Here is a 17,959-nt window from a genome sequence, read left to right as displayed (position 1 = left end):
CCCTGTCCTGCCGCTGCTAAGCTGTGTGACTTTGGGAAAGCCACTTCGCCTTAGTGTTCCCTCACCTATCAAATGAACCACATACCAGCACCTCCCTCACAATCCTGAGGTGATGCTCAAATGAGGACAGACACAGAGTGCTTGGCCAGTGGTTGACACACTACTCATTCCTGTTATTGGAAGCTGTACTCTGACAGCTGCTTCCACCCTCATGAAAACAGATACTGTGATTTGTTTGGGGGGAAGAGATAATAAATTGGGCTGAGCCATGCTGATTTTACTCTCTGACCAGTAACATGCAGTCATCAACTCCAGTGGACAAGAACGCAGAGCACAGCCATGGAACCAAGAGACCTTCTGGGCCCCAAGGGAATTGAATCTCTGACGCTGGTTTCACAGGACAATGATCTGAACCGGTGCCCTTCAACCGTTTTCATCTCATGGCACACATAAACTAATTACTAAAATTCTGCAGCACACCAAAAACATATTTTTTGCTGATTTGACAAAAAACAAAGGGTATAATTTTTATTCACATCGGATGGCTATTATTGTGTTGGCTGTTGTCATATTTTTATTTGGCAATCTAAGGAAAACGGTAATTTCCCCGACTAAATGGTCAGGTATCGCATGTTTTAAAATTTCTTGCGGCACACCTGGGTGCCACAGCACCCCGGTTGATAACCGCTGCTCTAAACTGAGGGGGCGCGGCTTAAGTAATGGGAGGTGATATACCTGCCCCCCCCCACCAAGAAATGGTTATAAACAAATAATACGTTTTGTATCTATATATCTCTACATCTCTACCATTACTATTCAAATGTATGTGGCTGCTGGGGAAACAGAGAATGGTCAAGGGACTAAGAGCACTAAGTCACACAACTACTCAGTAGCTCAGAGTCCACATTAATTCTCATTTCCTGACTTCAACTCTGCATTCTTTCAACTGTAGTCATGATCAAGAACAGGCAAATTTCTGGGGCTAGTACAGGTCATGCCGGGGACAGTGCCCCCAGCACAGGCAGAGATGGAGCAAGTGGCATCGGGGTGAGTTTTGGTCAGAAGAGCTGGACCCTGGGGATGTGAGACAGACAGTGGGGGGCATGGCTGGCGGGTTCCCCCTGCTCCCTTCTTACTCTTCAGTTTGTTCCGGACGTTGTTGGCCCTTTTCTTGATCTCAGCCGTGAGCTGTTCTAGGTCATCCTTGGTCTCTGGGTAAACAGAGGCAGGTAAGGTCAATTAGCAAAGACTGATGGCTTTGTGAGCTACAACGTGGACAGAGGACACAGGGCGCTGCTCAGGCACCCGCCAGCCAGAGCGGCGGTGAGCCCAGGTGCCCCCCAGACAGCCGCCATCACGAGCGGAGCGAGCTCACATGTTAATGGCATTTTCCAGGCACCCCACCCCAGACCTACAGAAAAACCACCAGCCAGGGCTGGAGCTCTACCAAGCGCCTTTTGAACAAGCTTTCCCAAGTAATTCTCTGGCATACAAAACTTGAGGGCCTTGATTTTAAAGGAAATATCTGGTTTACCATGCAGGATTCAGCTCCGAAGGGAAGGAAGGGTTTTATGGGACTTCTGAGGAAAAGAGTTCCATGGTTCGTCAACTTAGAATCAGGCCAATATGTCTGAAGTGCCTACTGTACACACAATGCTGTCCCGGGAGGCACGGAGCAGAGTGAGTGTTAGCTCTGACCACCCTCTGGCACCTACTACAAGCTTGGGGCTGCGCTAGAGACTGAGTCATCAGAGAGAAGACATAGAGCAGGGGTCTCAAACTCGCGGCCCTCAGACTAATCCACAAAGTTCAAAGTATTTTGGATAAAATTAAGTAAGCCTAGGGGCCTACTTGTATTTTTCATTTCTCTAGCATCCTAGCTAGATATTAGCTTAGTTAACAGCAGTTGTGATGTGAACTACAGTTTCTGGTCGTTTTGTGACACTGAGTAAACTGCATGTACAATTGTGCTTGTTGTACTGATTTTTTTTTGTTTTCAACTGCAGTGAGAAAAGTGTTGCGTAACAGTTGCCTTTTGTAGACCTAGTGCGGCCCGCCGAACGGCTGTGATCTTGCTCTGCGGCCCACATGCTGAGTTGAGTTTGAGACTTCTGACATAGAGCCTGCCTTCAGGCTGTTCGTGGTCTAGTGGGGGACATTACTGATTACAGTTCTAATATGCAGTGCAGAGTAAGGTGTAAGTTCTGTAAGGTCAAGGCGTGCGTGGGGTGCTGATGAGAAGCCCACCAGCACAGCCTAGAGGGACTGGACAGGCTTCTAAAGACAGATGATAAGGGGACCAAGTCTCCAAGGACTAATCAGGTTGGAAAAGAGACAGACACTGGAGGCTCAGGGAGATGAAACAGTATGTGCAAGACCCGTGGGGACAGGAAGCACTCGGGGAACAAAGTGGAGGTAACACGGCAGAGGCTGGCCAGTACAGGGCCACAATTCCCATACGCTCTGCTAACATGCTTCAACTTTAACCTTTAGTAACAGAGTCATGAAAAATCTGGAGAGTAAAATAACAGTATCAAGCTTGTTCCTTGTCCTTATGGAATCGGAAACACCGCCCTACACTCTTCTCTGAGATGTGAAATAATCAGTGGGGAGAGAAAGTTTGCCTCCATGGTGACAACAGACAGAGATTAGTGATGAGAGGGACTGGTGTGAACTTGAACCATTTTGAACACCTCATAAAGATCTGGTGGGACTCGGCAGGGGGCTTGGGGGGAGCACTCCAGGCAGAGCCAGCACAAGCAAAGGGGCAGAGGTGAGCCGTAGAAGCAGCAGTGACAGTCCCTGACAGTCATGAGTGTCTAGTTGGGAAGTGGAGGAGAGTTCAGCTAAATGGATTAACCGGGGACCGTGAAGAGAAACAGCCGTGTCCGGGCAGGGCACGCTGAGACGGGGTAAAGGAGATGGGAGATTGTGTGAGTGAACCGTGGTGGGCTACCATGCGGCTGGACGTACACTCCCCTGCTCTCCACAGAGGGAAGCAAAACAAGACTGGCTCCACCCCAGGGCCAAGGGTTCTCACTGGGCCACTCAGCTCTGGGCGGACACTCACTGGGCTCTGGAATCGGTGCAGACAGAATGATGCTGTAGAGTTTCTTGGCCTCCTCCACATGCTCTGAGATCTTGTCAATGTTGAGCCGAGTGTCCTCGATCTGTAACCAGAAAGACAACAGCCTTTGTCATCAAAGAGGAAGAACATATCCATGACTGGATAAAAGCGTAGCAGCGCTCCCGGGTGAAAGCTTCCCACCTTCCGGGTTGGTGGAAGAGGACGATGATGGCTTCTGCTGCCCAGTGAGTGCCCTCTTCATAGATCAACTACTCCCAACGGAGCAGCCATTGAAAATGCATGCTCACAGCTCCCCGAGAGGGACACCTTTGCCCACCCTGGATGGGAGGCTTCAGGCCAGAGTCCAGATGAGCCAGGAAAACCCACAAAGAGGAAGCAGAGGAGGGTCCACACAGCTGATCAGACAGACCCTTTAGCCCTCCCAGCCCCACCCAAAGTGAGAAAAGAGACAGTGAGGATGGGAGAGAGGGAAAGGAGAAAGGAAGGAACAGAGGGAGAGAGAGGGGGAGGGAAGGAATGAGGAAGGAAGGGAAAAAAGGAGAGAGAGAACAAACCTAGAGAGTGAAAAACAAAGAGAGGAGAGAGGAACAGTGAGACAGAAACGGAGAAAGTAAAGGCGAGAAAGAGAGACTAGGCAGTGACCATCTCAGGACCAGCCCAAGCTTCTCCGGAACATGTTATCTTCTGGTGGAAGGCCTCTCCTATCTGATTCATCAGACGATCAAGACCCAGAAACGCAAGCCGTGACCATTGGACCATTTCTACACATTTCTTTTTTTTTTTTTCTTACAAAGATATTTTATTTTACTCAAGAAAATACTGGTTCTTTTGAAAGCATATAACAGTTCACATAATGTTAAGTTAAAGCTGTGGGTTGGGAGTTATATTTATACAAATATAAGTAGGCACCCAAACATTTGTGAAACATTTTAACAGTTGCCAAAAATAAAAAATCCATAGTACTACATTAGTACCTTTATTCAAATGAGGAGCCTAAGTATTACAGAGGTCATAGGTCACATAGTAGGTGATCTCCAACTCCAACTGGGATGCTCTATCCATTAGCTCTCAGACCTGGTGTCTGGCTTCTCTCTACTGTTTCATGTTTAGCAGAACCTCAAGTCTATGCAACTATAAAAAGTCCTCTTATCGCCTGCAAAATCTGGCCTCCTTCAAGGCACAACCAACTCAGAACCTGGCCCCTGGGTGACCCAGAAACTGCTACCTGCCCCTTTCCTTCCCCTTCACCTCTCGCAGCAGACACTGGCTCCTCTTAACAACTCATAAAATGTCATTTCCCCACAGCAGCTTTCCACCCCATCACATGACTGCCTCGCTAACGCAATCACCTCCTATGAACCAGGGCTGAGTCCAAACGGCTCAAGAATAAAATGCACTAACTCAACAAATGAGCCTCACATATTTTAACAAACCAGAGGCCTTAGATTTTGCATGTTCGATGGAACAGATATCTTAGAAAATATATTCTGGACTATTACTTCACAAACTGAAGAGCATCACAACCCAAAGTTTGGTCAATGGTATATAAAGGATGAGACAGGAAGTGGCTAGGAAGGGAAGGCTGGGCCTCACGCTCAGAGTCGTTCCAGACCTTTGGGGACGGGATGCTCAAAGGCTCATCCAGCCCTATGGACGGGAGAATAGGGTCCTGGTGATCCGTCCTCCACCTGCCTGCAAGAATTCTGGGGTCCGGGACACATGTGCCTCCCTTCCCACCTCTACTCATCCTCCACTCATTGTAGCTGCTCTTTTCTTTTTTCTTTAAGAGAGAAGCAGGAAGGGAGAGAGGTGAAAAGTATCAACTCATAATTGCGTTGCTTTAGTTGATTGATTCTCATATGTGCCCTGACTGAGGGGCTCAAACCAAGCAAGGACCCCTTGCTCAAGCCCATGACTTTGGGCTCAAGTCAGCAACCTTGGGCTCAAGCTAGTGACCATGGGGTCATGTTGATGATCCTCCACTCCAGCGGGCAACCCCAGGCTCAAGCTGGTGAGGCCTGCGCTCTCAAGCCAGATAAGCCTGTGCTTAAGCCAGTGACCTCGCGATTTTGAACCTGGGACCTCAGCGTCCCAGGTCAGCGCTCTATCCACTGTGCCCCCACAGGTTAGGCACTGCTCTTTCCTCAGTCCTCATCAACCTCACCTTTTGGAAGCATTTCAGAAATTAAATTAGTAATCTAGTCAGTGCACCAAATAATCACCCTTCAGAAAACTTCAGGATGGGCCACCAGCCAATCACATAGCTTTCTCTTTTTTGAACTCTGTGACTTTTTCTTAGAAGTGCTGGTTTTCCTCAGAGATGACTTTCTGGGTATTTCATGGTAGCAGCTACATGCAATTGATTTCCTTTTGTGCATCTGCCAGATAACCAAGGACTCATGGGGGTGGGGAGGGCGCCAGGAACCAGGAACCAAACTTTTTATAAAAACCGCCCACTTTTGCAGTGCTGGTCAACCTGGTCCCTACCGCCCACTAGTGGGCGGTCCAGCTTTCATGGTGGGCCAATCGCAGCACTGTTTGGTTGCGCGGTAGGGACCAGGTTGACCAGCACTGCAAAAGTGGGCGGTTTTTATAAAAAGTTTGAAGACCCTTGGTTGGGGGGGTCGTTTTAAGTGTACTGACATTACCTTGCACAATTCTATGTTTAAGGATTAAAGCTGATTGAACAGATGCCTGTATCAGAAACAGGGGCTTTCACAGTATGTCTGTGAAGTCACCATCACTGGTTCCTTTCTAGGTCTGAGGACACTGTGGCTCAGAGAGAGTGAGAAACTCCCTCAAGGCCATACTGCAGAAGGGCGAAATCAAGGTTTGAATGCCGGCATCTGTTCGGTACTAAACCCCAGCTCCTGAGCCAGGTGAAGGTGCAGAAGCAGCTCCTCCGCCTACTCGCCCAGGTCCGTGCCTATCAGATGTGTCAGGTTATCTGTTCAACTCACTGTCCCATGAGAGGGGCTCGGTGGCCTTTCACCGAGACCCTGTGCCTTATTTCTTTGTTCTATAACCAGTGCTTCCTGTGGCAAGATTTTACACAAGGCGCGCTCATGAAATACGGCTGATCTAGGAAACCAGCTGGGGTTTTTTAATCACATGCTAAATTTGCAGCGAATACACCCTCAATGCCTGCTTATTATATGTTACTTTACATTTGTCAGCAATGTAGAAATCCACATTGTTTGAGAAAATAAGTTAGAGTCAAATGGACCAAAGTCAAGTTTCAGCTCCACCTCTTAGCAGTTTTACGACCCTGAACAAGCCCCTTACCACCACCCCGAGCCCCAGTCCTCCCACCTGAGAAATGAGAATTATCAGAGCTCCCACTTCCTAGAGTTTTTGCGGGGTTTTAACGAGATAAATACCTGCCTAATGCTTAACACAAAGTATACATGCAATAAACATTAAGTAATGGTGATGGTAACACAATTGTAACCAGCAATTACTGCACATTTATTACATGCCAGGTACTACGTTGAGTCTATCTGAGGACACCTCGCTTAATCCTCACAGCAACCCTAATACTAACAAAATGCTCTGTGATGGCGTCAGAAGCCACTCAAGGAAATCAAGTAAGGACAGCAAGTCACCCACTCCTCAAGTTGGGTGTCTGCCTTATGGAACAAAGTATAATCACCACAGTCTACTAATCACCATCATCTAACCAAAAGGAGGGAGTTATTTTCAAGGCATAGACAGACTCTTCCCTTGGAACCTAATCAGACAGTGGAATTTAATTACACAGTGGAGAGCAGAGAAAGCATTGCTTTGGAGAACCAGCAGATGTCACAGGCTAGGGTAGAAGGCTTTGTCCATTCCACCTAAAACGTCTCTGTCTCCTCTCGGTTTCCATGTGCCTGTAGCTCTAGCTAGGCATTAATTGACGCATATTCAGGTACTGAAAACATATTTTGCACCACCCCTTTAACATGTCAAAAGTAATGGAGTTGGATGGGTCAAATAGATGACTCCCCCTTTTCACAATTCATTACTTTTTCCCCAAAACAGCATAATCCAAAACAGTCCTCATGCGTTCGCAGCCAAGTCCTCTTCAATTGCTTGGCTCCTTCGCTTTAAAAAACAAATAAAACATTCACAGGAAGGGACAGAGAAAGGTCTCCGTCAGCCAAGCAACAGAGCTATGTCTCTCAGGAGTTGTATCAAGATTAGGATAGTGTTTCAACTCCCTCTTATGAATGAAAAGACACCAATGGTCTCCGAGCTATACCAACCAGTGAAAACTAGTATTCTTACAATAATCCCGAATCAATTCGGTGTATTTGGGCTTTGCATCACTCCTGATTTAGTCAGGAAAACAAAAGCCCATCTAGCTAGTTTAATTGAAGCAATGGAATACAGGGATTTCCTTACACAGAGATGGAGGGGCCCAGGCGTCAGACAGGGTGGTGGGACACTGTCAATTAGCATCAGCAGGTTGGAGAGACAAAGAGGGGAAGGAAGGAAGGCAGCATCACCCGGGCCCCTGGCCAGGGCCCCTCTAATCAGGGCCAGAATGCTGTGAAGCTGACCAGCGGAAGGGGACGATGGAGGCAGCGTCTGTCGAGTGAACGCTGAGGCCACAGGGAAGACAAGTCTGGGGAGGGAAACCACGGCCCCTTCCCTCCTCCTTGAGTCTCCCGCCAGTGCCCTCCTTGGGTCACACCCCCCGAGGCCAGTTGGCAGGGGAACCTGGGAAATGAGATCCCTGTGATGCAGAGAGGAGCAGAGCACAGGAAGGCAGGGAACGGACCTGAGAGCAAACAGGCAAACGACTGGCAAGGGCTTCCTGCCTGCCTACTGTAGAGCCGGCCGCCAGCTCACCTGGTCACACAGTCTAGCAGAGAAAGAATCAGAGTATTAACCCTGCCACGCTTGACTTAATGCCTGGATTTCCAAGTCACAGTCCCCCTGACCTTCTCAGTGTTAACAGAAATCCAGCCCACCTAGCAAGTCCCTCTGCTTTTAAGACTGCTCGCCTCCCAGTTCCTCTAACCAGGCACGCTCCACCCCCCCTGACCCCGCAGCACGCTGCCGCACTCCCGCCTCCCAGTCCCTCTAACCAGGCACGCTCCACCCCCCCTGACCCCGCAGCACGCTGCCGCACTCTCGCCTCCCAGTCCCTCTAACCAGGCACGCTCCACCCCCCCTGACCCCGTGCTGCCGCACTCTCGCCTCCCAGTTCCTCTAACCAGGCACGCTCCACCCCCCCTGACCCCGCAGCACGCTGCCGCTGCCGCACTCTGCCCACTCTCACTTCTCCTGCCTGACTCAGATCTCCCCAACCGCCCGGACTGTCTTCTTCCTCTTAGACGACTTGATGCCCATCATTGTGCAGAGCATGCGGGGTCACTCCACAGAAGTTGGTTCAATGAGTCATAAATAACCGCAGGAGGCAAGCAGACATCACGGCAGGACTGCCTCAAAGACTTTCCTTAAACACATGCAAAAAAGAAAACTTTCTAATAGCATTTTCCAAAATGTATTCATTCATCCTTGCTAAGAGAAGCTACATGTCAGAAAGGGTTCTGTGGAAGAAAGAAATAGGCAAGTTAAAGCAGGTTTCTTTATTACAGGACTTCTTGGAGGCTTTCTAAGTTCATGTGCATTTTACCTCTCCAAGGTAGGAAGGGGTAGGAAGCACTTCTCCGAATAGTTGCACTCGGAAGTCCTTTTTGCACCGCATACCGCCATCCGTGAAAAGCACTCTGACCCGCCAAGCAGGCCCCTCCTGCCCCTGCCCCTTCCTCTTGGCAGAACTCTGATCTTGTTTGGGCAGCGCTGTTGGCAGCCCCAGAGGATGGCTCACGATCGGTTCTACGGCCATCCTGGCGACCCTGTCCCTTTGCTAAGTAGTCACTCTCCTGGTCTCCCTTCCAACTAAGAGGGGCCACGACCATGCGGACCCACTGCTGGTCAGTGGGTAACAAAGGCAAGTCAGCTTAGGGGATGTGGGTAGTTTCACCCCTAATAAAAGGAGCTCTGGACTTTTCTAGCTGCCCCTTTTCCCACTGCTTGGCATGCTGGTGTAGGGGGTGCCATCCCGAGCTGTGGCTCTGTGGTTTCAGAACACGACACGAATTCTTTAATGCTTTCCCGTTGAGAGGTGGGGTTCTCTGGATTACCCATTTGAATCTGGTGGGCTGGTGACTGCTTCAGCAACAGAGTACAGCACAAGTGTCTTCCATAGCTGGAATGCTTGCCGTGGACCCCTGAGTCTCCACGTACCAAACCCACACCCCTGGCTCAGCTGTGCTGAGAGGTCCAAGCTACAGAAAGAGGTCAAGTGTAGGTGCTCCAACTGACAGTCTCTCTGGAGCTTTCCTCAGTCACTCTAGTCGAGGCACCAATGTTAGAATAAAGATGACAGCCTCTGGCTCTTCAAGGCTTCACAACTAAGGCCCCAGAAATCGTGAGCAAAAGTCACGCACCTCTACTGTGCCCCATCTGAACTCCTACTGCACAGAATCTGTCGCCACATCAAAGGGCTGGCCAACCCACCAGTGGTTACGACGATCCATTATAGAGCAATGATCAGAACAGAGGCCGTCTCGCAATCCCAAGGGAAAAGCCAGGAGGACCAGGATACTGACCTAGAACCCCAGTATCTCGGATCCGCTGCACCGTGCCTAACTGCAGACTTGTTCATATGTGACATGATTTCATGTCTTCATTGCTGAAGCCACAGTGACTCACGAGCATCCCTGAGCGATGCGGCACACGGCCGCGTGGGGACCCGGATTCAGGCCGGAGCTCTCATCCTCGTTCCCATGAGCTGCTGCACCGGCCAACTTACCAGTCTCCCCACTCCTGGCCTCTCCCGCCCTCCACACACTGCCACCAGAATGGTCTTCTAAAACACACTCCAACCCCATTATTTCCTTGCTTAAAACCTTCAAAGGCTCCCCGTTACCTTGCAGGGGTTTGTAATGGTGGCCGGCGACAGAATCATCTGGAAGAACCTCAGAAGTCTGAGCCATTCCGGGCCCTCGGAACCAGGTGTGTATGCAAACAGCTCCCGGGTCACTGGGATGGGCACATCTTGTTATGAGCCAATGAGGCCTGCCCTCCCCTTCCCCTCGCCTTCCTTCCCGGCACAATATGAAGCTTCCTCTTCCGTGCTCCCATGTTATTAACCTGGTTGACGTTTCTATTAGCATGTGACTTTAAAATTTTTTCTGTTGGCCTCACCAGATAAGGAAGACACCGGAGTGCAAGGACCCTGTCACACAGAACGTCCTATCCCCAGCACCTAACACACTCTCTGGGAGAGAGCGGCGCTCCTGTGTTCTGACAAACGGATGAATGAATAGAGAACAATACGCCCCTCGCGTTTCTGCCTTCTCAGGTACATCCTGTTTCCTCCGAAACATTGCTCTCTCTGCCAACCGAGCAAATGGATCAAGGGAAATATGGACAACTGCAAATGAGAGAAGTCTGAGCTCAGTTTATCATTTACTAGACCCTGGCTTACTCAGCCAAGGAGACATGAACACCCAAGGGCCAATTCTTTTCTCTAACAATGGAGGAGCTGGAGCAATCCTTTGGTTTTATGGTGCCAAGCACATTTTGAAACCTCCTGGTCCTGTGACTTCATCCATACCTTGCAAATGCCTCTCTGACCTCCGAGTCACACTATTGGTCTTCAGCAAATAACCAAGGGTGACCTACTTGCTGGAATGAGTCCAAAAGGCAGGTCTTATTACAAGAGTACCTTCCAAAGAAATCTACATGGCTATATCCAGCCGGGTGTGCAGGGTGTGCCCCGACTCACACACAAAGGGAGACCTCCTTCTCTTCCCAAATTCCCAGTACCTGGAATGTTCTTTCACTTTCCAGGGTATTTGTAGACCATAGGCTATGAAACCAACTCCGTGGTCTACTTACTCAGCGTACACTGGGGAAATAATGGTGGCAAGGACTAAAATGACCACAGACATACTGAGTGTGTGTCAGGCACTGTGTTAGATACCACACAGACCTTCTCAACTTTATATTTACAATAACCATCAGGTAATACTGCTTTTCTTGTTTTAGAGGAAACTGGGTTTTTGAGCAGTTAGACAACAACTTTTCCAAAGATATACCACTAGTGACGGGCAGAGCTGAGAGTTAGACCAGGATCTGCCTGGCGCCAGAAACCACGTGGTCATTTCCTGCCACCTGCTCCCTCCTGCCTCTGCCCCACTCTAGTACTTAGCCCTTCTGTGCTTCAGCCGACGAGAGAGAAGGAAAGTCACATTATACATGCCTACACTGAGCCTTTCTGAGGGCTAGCTCCTGGAATCCCCAACACACCTGCAAAGTGAACATTCTTCTTCCCCGGTTCACAGATAAACCCACCGAGTCTTAGAGAAGTTAGGGAATGTGCCCAAGATCACAGTTCCTGGCAGATAAGGAATTGATTTCAAAGATCATACTCTTGCCTCCCACCGTGCTGTCTCTTTCTGCACCCTATGTAGGATAGGGCTCTTTTTTCTAAATGATAGAAAAGCATGTGAGAAAGAAAAAGCAGTAAGAAAAGAAGCAGCCCTCAAGATCTTAAATCTCCAAATATGCCTAATCTGTGGTGACACAGTGGATGAAGTGTTAACTGGAAGGCTGAGGTCACTGGTTCGAAACCCTGGGCTTGCCCAGTCAAGGCACACACGAGAAGTAACGAGTTGATGCCTCCCGCTCCTCCCCACCCCACCCCCACTGCCTTTCTCTCTCTCTCCTCTCCCTAAAATCAATATATAGAATTTTTAAAAAAAGAAAATCTTAAGTCTCCAAAAATATCAATCATCCATCAGGTGCCTTCTTTCTTAGATCATGCTTTCCAGACGTATGATCGCACGTGAACCTCACAACAGCCTCAAAAGGCTGTCACTAACTTTCCCAATTTCCAGAGCAGGAGTTACAGCCCAGATGGGTTAAGTGACTTAACCAAAGTCAGCTGCTCTTAGACGCCTGAGGACAGACTTGCACCAGGTCTCGGAGGCGGCAGCCCAGTCTTCCCGCCTCCTGTGGAAGACTGCCTCTCAGAGCCCTTCCGACTGGTTTGAGAGAACAGGCAGAACACGGGCACTGGATAAGATTCCTGTTCTCCTCAGATTAAGTTCCTTGATGTATCTGGTTCTCCAAGGCAAGATCAGGGGGGCAAACTACAGTGACACAAACCACAGCATGGTGGCAGAAACTTCAGTGACTGAACTTTCTGTAGTTTTGTTCTGTAGTTTTAAAGTGTCATTACTGAGCCTGACCAGTGGTAGTGCAGTGAATAGAGCATTAACCTGGGACGCTGAGGTACCAGGTTCGAAACCCCAAGGTTGTGGGCTTGAGCACAGGCTCGCTGGCTTGAGCTCTGGGTCGCCAGCTTGAGCCCAAGGTCGTCGCAGCTTGAGCAAGAGGTCACAGCTCAGCTTGAGCACCGCCCCTTGCCCCCCCCCCCCCGTCAAGGCACATATGAGAAACAATCAATGAACAACTAAAGTGCTGCAACTACAAGCTGATACTCCTCATCTCTCTCCCTTTCTGTCTCTGTCTCTGTCTCAAAAATAAATAAATAAATAAATAAATAATCATTATTGAGCACATACAGGGTGGGGCAAAAGTGGGTCTACAGTTGTTTGTATAGAAAACAACACAATAAATAATGCTTTCCAGATAATAAATATTAATGCAAGAATAAACTGCGTTTTGTATACTTACAACTGCAAACTTACTTTTGTCCACCATGTATATCTAAGATGCTAACTGAATGTTTCAGAAACATTATCCCATTTAATCCTGATAATAACTCCCCAGAGAATTATATTACTCATCCCAGTCTACCAATAAGGAAGCCAAGCATGCTAAGAAACATTCACAAGATCAACAACTAGCCCTGGCCAGGTGGCTAGTGGATAAAGAGTCAGCCCACCCAGCGCACCAGAAGCCACGGGGTCGATCTCCAGTCAGGGCACGTATGAGAAGCAATCAATGAGTACCCAACTAAATGGAATAACTAAGTGAAACCACGAGTTGATGTTTCTCTCTCTCTCAAATCAATGGAAAAATTAAAAAAATAAATCAACAGCTGGTCAGAAGCAGGGCTGAGATTTGAATCCAGCTACCAGGCTACAGAGCCAGTGTTTTTGCCCATGACACACTAACCCCCAACACTAACCCCACAGCTTCCCACCTTCCCAACAACGACCTTCAAAATCACATACCCTGTGAATCTGGACACACGGGCACCATCTTGGCCCTATTCAACTTCAAAAATCATGGTTCCTTGGTTTCTCTGTTATCGCTAGAATTAAGTCACAGGAACTAAATTTTTGGAAACAAATCTGATCGATATGAATCACGGGCCTAAAAACACAATGTGTTTAATACTTGGGGCTGGGACCCCATGGCTGATCCTGTATTCAAAATTATGTAATTTAGGCCAAAAAAAAAAATCACTAAAATGTTGTCATGCAGCCTAAGACCTTAAAAGCATCTCTTCACTAACCTGACTTACCTTCTGCTGACTTTCAGTGTAAGACTCAACATCTAAAACCTCCCAAGGGCGTGTTGGGGACTCTCCCTGCAACTTCTGGTCTGGTCACCCCACCCCGTGGAAGGCTGACTTTCTTTGCGACCGCTGAAAGATCTGAAGGCTTTTATTCGTCACTGAGGAAGCTGTGCTTCCTTATGTACATTCAGAAAAAGGCACCGGGAGGTCACCAACCTCAGAGAAGAACTCATCCATGAAAGCTGTGTTGTCGATGGCGATCTCCACCTCGTCAGCATCCTCATCCTGCGTCAGCTGCTTCTGCGGGAGACCACAGGGAGCCCGTGAGATCAAAAGCACAAAAAGTAGCTAACAGTAGCAAACGCTCCCTGAGGACCAGGAGAGAGAACTGCCTTAAGCATCTTACGTATATAATCTCCTTTAAAACTCAGAACAGCTCTGTGATGTGTGTCAAACTCTGAACTCTGAATTTAAATCCTAGTTCCACCATTTACTGATTTTTATTTATTCATTTATTTATTTTTTGCAGAGTGGGGAAGGGAGGGACAGGCAAGTTAGTATTCTCACTGTGCCTCGGTTTCCTTATCTGTGACATGCTAATAACACTACTTACTTCACAGGGTTTAAGAAGTCAATGAGATAAGGAATATAAAACACTTCTGCACAGCGTCTGGCATACTGGACATACTCAATAACTTGTTAGGTTTGGTGTTGGTGGTGGTGACGTTACTATCACTCATTCCAGCCAGTCAACCAAGAGCAGAGAGGCCACAGCCACACAGCAGAACTGTGAAAGCAGGCAGGTGCCAGCCCATCTTGGATCGGGAGCCTATGTTCCAACCCCATTCTCCACAGTGTTCAAATGCACGACAGTCCACCCCCCAGCGTCCTCTATCAGAACAGTCTCCAGCCACAACTCCCCAAACACTAGCTGCAGGGTCTCACTAGAGCAGCGGTGAAGCTCTTCCTGTTTTCAGGAGCCACTGACTGCAGAGGAAACAGCACCTCATGTTCCCTGTCAGAGTTCGTGTTTAGAAGGAAAAGGAAGCTCTAGCCCCAGCCCCCTGGGAACCCCATTTTTCTTAACCTCATCCAACTTCCTCCGCAAAATCGCCAAGCGGCTATCTAAAGGAAGGGCTTCCCTTCCAATCCAGCATCAAGGGCCTTTGCTCTATTCTTCCCAAACGTCCCTCCCAAACCACTGCCGCACTGCACACTGCCCCTTTCTAAGCCCAGACGGAGAACGGCTTGTTGGAAGTAAAGGGGGGGAGGGGTAAGCTCCCTGCACCACAACCTTTGGTAGCCTCAGGCCTTCTAAGCCAAGACATGTCACTCTCCAACACTCAGAACTCCATGGGCAATGACAGCAACCAGGGACCTCTCTTCTCCACCAGCTGCCATCCCCCTGATCTGCAACAGAAGACCAAGTTACTAGGAATTCCCAACAAAACTGGGGACTCTCTTTTGACTGGCGCCCCCACCATCTCGGCCTGTGGTTCAGCTGGAACCATCAGACACCCAACTTTAACAGCTCTATTCAAAGGAGTTAAATGTGAGGCACTGCGACAGCCCCCCACAATCATCTTCCTAAAACTAAGGGCTGATTACGTCCTTCTGCCGCTTAGTCATTCGATGACAGCTCCCCCCGCCCCCCCCCCCCCCCCCCCCCCCCCCCCCCGGACAAAAAGTCCCAGTGCCTAACAGAGCAGACGGGGCCCTTTAAGATCAGGCCCCACCCAAGCCTCTCCCTCTGTGATGCAGTCTCTAGACCAGGTGCTGGGAGCTCTTTGCATTTCCTGGATCATCATTCTTCCATAGATGAATGCTGAAATGTCACACAAGGACTTTATCCTGAAATGCTTTTGTCTGGCCAGCACATTTTTATTTAGTCTTTTAAACTCAATCTCAAACGATCTTTTTTTTCCGTGTTTTTATTTATTTATTAATTTATTTATTTTTTGTATTTTTCTGAAGTTGGAAATGGGGAGGCAGTCAGACAGACTCCCACATGCGCCCAACTGGGATCCACCCGGCATGCCCACCAGGGGGTGTTGCTCTGTTGCAACCAGGGCCATTCTAGCGCCTGAGCAGAGGCCATGAAGCCATCCTCAGTGCCCGGGCCAACTTTGTTCCAATGGAGCCTTGGCTGCGGGAGGGGAAGAGAGAGACAGAGAGAAAGGAGAGGGGGAGGGGTGGAGAAGCAGATGGGCGCTTCTCCTGTGTGCCCTGGCCGGGAATCAAACCCGGGACTCCTGCACGCCAGGCCAACGCTCTACCATTGAGCCAACCAGCCAGGGCTCCTCAAACGATCTTATCTGACACTTGCCCCACATGCAAAATTTACAACCCCCCTAAATTCCCAAAGCATTTTGTGCAAACTTCCACAGCAGCCAACACAGCCTACTGTTACTTATCCTTGTATGTATTCATGTACCCTTCCCCCACTGCACATAAACTCCCGGAGGGTCAGGGTTGCTTTAGGTATCTACTGTAGTAGACCCTTTGAGTATGTGTGTGCCTGCCCGGAACCACTTCCTTTGTGGAGCCGCCCCACACCTTCCATGATTTTGGGCAGGTTCTCAATCATGACCCAGGCTCCCTGAAGAATGAATTGTGAAGGGAACAGAGCGGAGCCAACCAGTGTGGGCATCTCAACAGAGCTCTCCGCCAGAATCCCAGAGCTCCCCTAGTTTCTGTCCCTCCCCAGCCACCCCTTGGCTTAGAGCAGGTCCTACAGACCGTCCCCAATATTCTTTCAATGAGCAAAACAGTATTCCTCTAACATTTTTTTTTTTCATTCATTTGGTCAGAATTGGCTTTTGTCACTGCAATTAATATTACTTGTTCTTTTCATTTATTCCATATGTATTCTGGGTACTTACCACGTACTAGACATTTAACAGCAACTTCATCGGTATCAGCTGAATAAATAACTAGTTCCGCCTGGACCAACAGCCTGCATTCACCCAGCAGTTTCTAACATCGCTCCCTGTATCACCTGTCACCAACACGTGGGCCTCCCAGTAGCATCCGGAGCTCAAGGCCCACAAAGGATTCCTGTGATCCTCACTAGTACACAGGAACCCAGTCTTCCTCTAGGAAGCCTCTGTTGAGTTTCCTCTCTTCAGAGGTCTTCCAGAGGCCCACACCGAGGGGACATACCCCGCGCGTGCGTGCGTGCGTGCGTGCGTGTGTGTGTGTGTGTACACATGCTAAGAAAGCAGACTGAGGCTACCACCATGCCTGGACTGAGGGAGGTTTATGGAAGCTGAGAACGACTGTGTCCTGGAGCCGGAGAGACGGGCACCTAGCTCTCCAGCACGACATAAATTTTTGAGACCCCTGGAGTTTGTACAGGGATCCCCCACGTCCAAGATAGCCACCTCTTGAATCTCGGCAGGCTCTGGCCGGGCAGCCGGGTCTGCCGCCAGGGAGAGATGTGTGAACTGGGAAAGGGGAAGCCTTCGGCCACTCGCCACCTCAGTCCCAAACTCGTTACCAGTTACTGGCTGTCAGACCTCAGTCAAGTCCTTATTACTGAGTTTTTTACCTGAAAATAGTAATAACTCCACATACTTTATTACCCTGACGAGGATGAGGGCAATCACATACGGCAAGCGTCTGGCACATAGTGGGCACGCAGCAGGGCCTACAATGTTAGCTGACCCGTCACCTAGCAGGAAGAACTGGTGTACAGACAAGTCCTGCCCCACAGGAAGCTCTCACACTCAAGGCTCGGTCAGTGAGAGCAACTGCATAGCATCCTGACGACCAGGGCTCCATAATGCACTCCATCACATACTGGTCACAGAAACAAATAGTTTAGCATCTCTTAGCCTCAATTTTCTGACCTACAAAATAGGAATGATAGTGTCTACCAGGGCCTTTGTGAGAATGAAATAAGATAACATTTTAAAGTTCCTTATGCAATGAATAATAGCACCCAGTAACAACTCAATAAAACATCTCGCCAACTTCTCTACAGCTTTAACCTGGATCTAAGTATCTTTAAAAAAGGAAGGGGGGGGGGGACATAGGATTTGTAGAGCTCACTGCAACCTTACAGATTCTATCATTAAATTCTCTCACTTAGAGATGGGCAAACTGAGGCCCAAGACCAAACAATGAGTTACTGACACAGCCAGGAACAGAGAGTGTGGGTGTCCTGAGTGCCAAGCCATCTTCCCATGCAGTTTCTACCGCTGTGATGTGCCGCTTCCAAAACCATAAAATAACAGCGTCAACAACAGCAACACACTGTACATCAGAACATTCAAGACAGAGGGCCATTCTCACAGGTTATCTGGATAAGGTAGCCATCTGGAGTCATGTGACACTGGGAACCACCACCAAACTTCTCCAGAAGGGGACCTAGCCGG

At 49.0% G+C, this 17,959-nt stretch overlaps 1 protein-coding gene across 2 annotated transcripts in view; it reads right to left on the bottom strand.

Moving 5' to 3' along the window:
* The window catches only part of STX3 (syntaxin 3), a 41,459-nt gene that overhangs the window by 11,076 nt on the left and 12,424 nt on the right, over nucleotides 1-17,959 (bottom strand). For both annotated transcript variants that reach the window (XM_066251611.1, XM_066251612.1), the window contains exons 2-4: nucleotides 13,797-13,880; nucleotides 3,071-3,170; nucleotides 1,137-1,211 (exon numbers count right to left, since the gene is read on the bottom strand). In XM_066251611.1, the coding sequence (XP_066107708.1) occupies nucleotides 1,137-1,211; nucleotides 3,071-3,170; nucleotides 13,797-13,880 (259 nt within the window). The remainder of the gene's footprint in view (nucleotides 1-1,136; nucleotides 1,212-3,070; nucleotides 3,171-13,796; nucleotides 13,881-17,959) is intronic.

The sequence above is a fragment of the Saccopteryx bilineata genome, chromosome 1, assembly GCF_036850765.1.
Source record: "Saccopteryx bilineata isolate mSacBil1 chromosome 1, mSacBil1_pri_phased_curated, whole genome shotgun sequence".
Taxonomy (NCBI): domain Eukaryota; kingdom Metazoa; phylum Chordata; class Mammalia; order Chiroptera; family Emballonuridae; genus Saccopteryx; species Saccopteryx bilineata.
This window is presented reverse-complemented; position numbering and strand designations above follow the sequence as displayed.